Raw genomic sequence first — 2,694 nt, 5'->3', positions numbered from 1 at the left:
TTTTTTCTTAGGGAGATTGTCTCATGAAGAGAAAAATGTACTTGGTGAAATGAGGAAGAACGTGGTAAAATCAAGAAACATATTGATAACACTAAATGATCATAAAGATGAAAGTTTGACGACAATAAAACAAGTTTTCAATGCACGTCAAGTATATCGTTCATCACTTAGAGGTAATAGAACATAAATGCAACGTCTTTTGACATTGATCGAACGCTACAAATACGTCTATCGATATAGAAAAGTAGAGGGTTCAGATGAGTTGAAGGACATATTATGGATCCATATAGACGATATCACTCTTGTAAATAATTTTCACATATCATTGATTATGGATAGCCCATACAAGACATGTAGGTATCAAATGTCATTACTTGAGATTATTGGTGTTACTTCTACTGAAATGACATTTTGCACATAATTTGCATATATATACAGTCTGAGCGTGTTGATAATTTTGTGTGGACACTACAAATGTTGAAATAACATATTACAAGTGGTGAAGTTCAAGTAATTGTTACTGATAGACACATTGCTTTGATGAACGCAGTTCAATATGTTTTTCCAAAAGCAGTCCATTTATTATGTCTATTTCATGTATGCAAAAATGTTAAAGTCAAGTGCAAGATGATTGTGTTTCCAAAAAAGAAGCAAGTGCAAATAATGGAGGCATGTGAGACCTTTGTTTACAGTTATGATGAGGCTCAGTACTACATGAAGTTGGCTATCTTTGAAGGAATTTGTAGTAGCTGTTCTATTTTTTGTGATTATGTACATGAGCAATGGTGAATTCCTCACAAGGAATGATTTTTTGAGGCTTGGACAAATAGAGTTATGCACTTTTGGAACACCACAACACAAATGGTTGAGTCGGCACATTGGAGTTTGAAAATTATATTACAAGACAGTATTGGTGATATATGCAATGTTTGAGAAACCATAAATAACATGATTGTATTACAACACAGTGAGATAATAAAATCATTTGAAAAAAGCATCATTCAAAAAGTGCATCGACATAATAACAGATTATATGCGTATTTGTATGGTGTTGTGTGCGAAAATACAATAGATCACATTGCGGTAGAGTATGATCGCAGGAAGTATGTAGGTATTGATAAGCCTGAATGTCGTTGCATGATTAGGACAACACATGGTTTACCTTGTGCATGTGAAATAACTAGGTATATAGTATGATCCCAAGTTTCATTTCTTTAGACACTATTTATGTTTGGTGGACTAAATTAACTTTTCATGATGATGGATCAGGTAAATCTTCAAAGTTATCTGTGAAATATGAAATATATGTGATAGTGAAAAATTGCATTTGATGTACTTGATAAAATTGCACTTAAAGGTAAATTACGAGAGATTGCGTATTCATCAACTATGTCAATGTGTTCACCTGTTGACAAGAATAAAACAAAGGGTGCACCAAAAAAAGGAAAAAGTAAGGTATCAAAAAAAGATAAATCAACCAAGCATGATCCATCTTGGTGGGAGTATGTGGATGCAAGTGTTCGATGCAGTGACACAAATGCATGTAGCACTATAACACCTAGTAAAGTACAACAACCTCAATCATCGATAAAAAATCTCACACCTCGACAATCAATCAGCAAGGTTCAACAACCAAGAGTTCTTCTTTTCAACGATTGGTTGCCGGTTGAAATTCATAAATTCATAAATGAAATTATTGACATTGGCAATGATGGTAATTGTGAACATCGTGCAATTGCAGGTTTACTTGGAATAGGTGAGAACTCTTGGACATTCGTTCATCAACAGTGTGTGGTAGATCTTCAAGAGTTCATGTCTCATTACGAGATAATATATGGTGGAGAAATTTTTGTTCAAAAACTTTTACATAGTATATATGTTGAACAAGTTGCATCTATGGATAATTGGATGACACTTTCAGAAATAGGATATGTGATTGCTTTGAAATTTAACTTGGCGTTTGTCGCATTATCACTTAACCAATCGCAAACATTTTTCCACTTAAAAGTCAACCACCAATATCTATGTCAGATCATCGTATGATTATTATTATATTTGTTAAGAACTGTCATTTCGTGCATGTATTAGTTGTGATATTTAAATTTAATTTTATCAACTTTTTTTTTAATTTTATATTTTAATAAATTATTGATTTTAACAGGTTTACTTAAAGTGAGATTCTCCTATACTACCAGCAAGTAATTTGTGGAAAAAAATTGCACTGAAGAAGTACGACAATGGGAGTTTATTTACAATTGTCACACGCAACATTGGTTGCAGATATTTCCACGCACTATAAATGAATATATTGTAAATTGAATAGTTGATATTTAAAATTGTTATGAATTCAAATATAATGGTTGTTATAAATTGTCAAAATCAGTATTACACAAATTCAAAATATTTTACATAACTGAAATATTCTCAAAATAGTACATATCCAAAATATTCGCAAAATAATGCCTAAGTCCCTCTATGTCTCCTACGTATGATACTACGTCTGTGCAATCTCTTCCACCACCCATTTGAGTTCGTTACATCACCATTAACTCATTGAAGAGTTCAATGCCATCAGGTAATACCAATTGACGATCAATAAGCTCTTCTGTAATTTGTATTGTTCGACGATGCATTAAAAAATACATTAAATAATTTAGTTAAAACAATAGATGACTAACTAACTTAGTTATGTCA

At 32.0% G+C, this 2,694-nt stretch overlaps 1 protein-coding gene across 1 annotated transcript; it reads left to right on the top strand.

The window, feature by feature from the left end:
• Window positions 1-663: 663 nt before the first annotated feature.
• On the top strand, window positions 664-2,043 carry LOC140919793 (uncharacterized). The gene is made up of 3 exons (XM_073366435.1): window positions 664-751; window positions 1,219-1,269; window positions 1,358-2,043. The coding sequence occupies exons 1-3, from the start codon at window positions 664-666 to the stop codon at window positions 2,041-2,043; spliced, it is 825 nt and encodes a 274-aa protein (XP_073222536.1).
• Window positions 2,044-2,694: the final 651 nt, after the last annotated feature.

The sequence above is a fragment of the Cicer arietinum genome, chromosome 3 (genome assembly GCF_000331145.2).
Source record: "Cicer arietinum cultivar CDC Frontier isolate Library 1 chromosome 3, Cicar.CDCFrontier_v2.0, whole genome shotgun sequence".
In the NCBI taxonomy this organism is placed as follows: Eukaryota; Viridiplantae; Streptophyta; class Magnoliopsida; order Fabales; family Fabaceae; genus Cicer; species Cicer arietinum.
This window is presented reverse-complemented; position numbering and strand designations above follow the sequence as displayed.

What these genes read in the sequence shown, in the direction of transcription:
- LOC140919793 (XM_073366435.1), top strand. Translation starts at nt 664, where the DNA reads ATGGAGGCATGTGAGACCTTTGTTTACAGTTATGATGAGGCTCAGTAC. An exon ending in TGAAGGAATTTGTAGTAGCT is followed by an intron (nt 752 to 1,218) that starts GTTCTATTTTTT and finishes TCATTTCTTTAG; the next exon opens with ACACTATTTATGTTTGGTGG. An exon ending in TTTTCATGATGATGGATCAG is followed by an intron (nt 1,270 to 1,357) that starts GTAAATCTTCAA and finishes TTGCACTTAAAG; the next exon opens with GTAAATTACGAGAGATTGCG.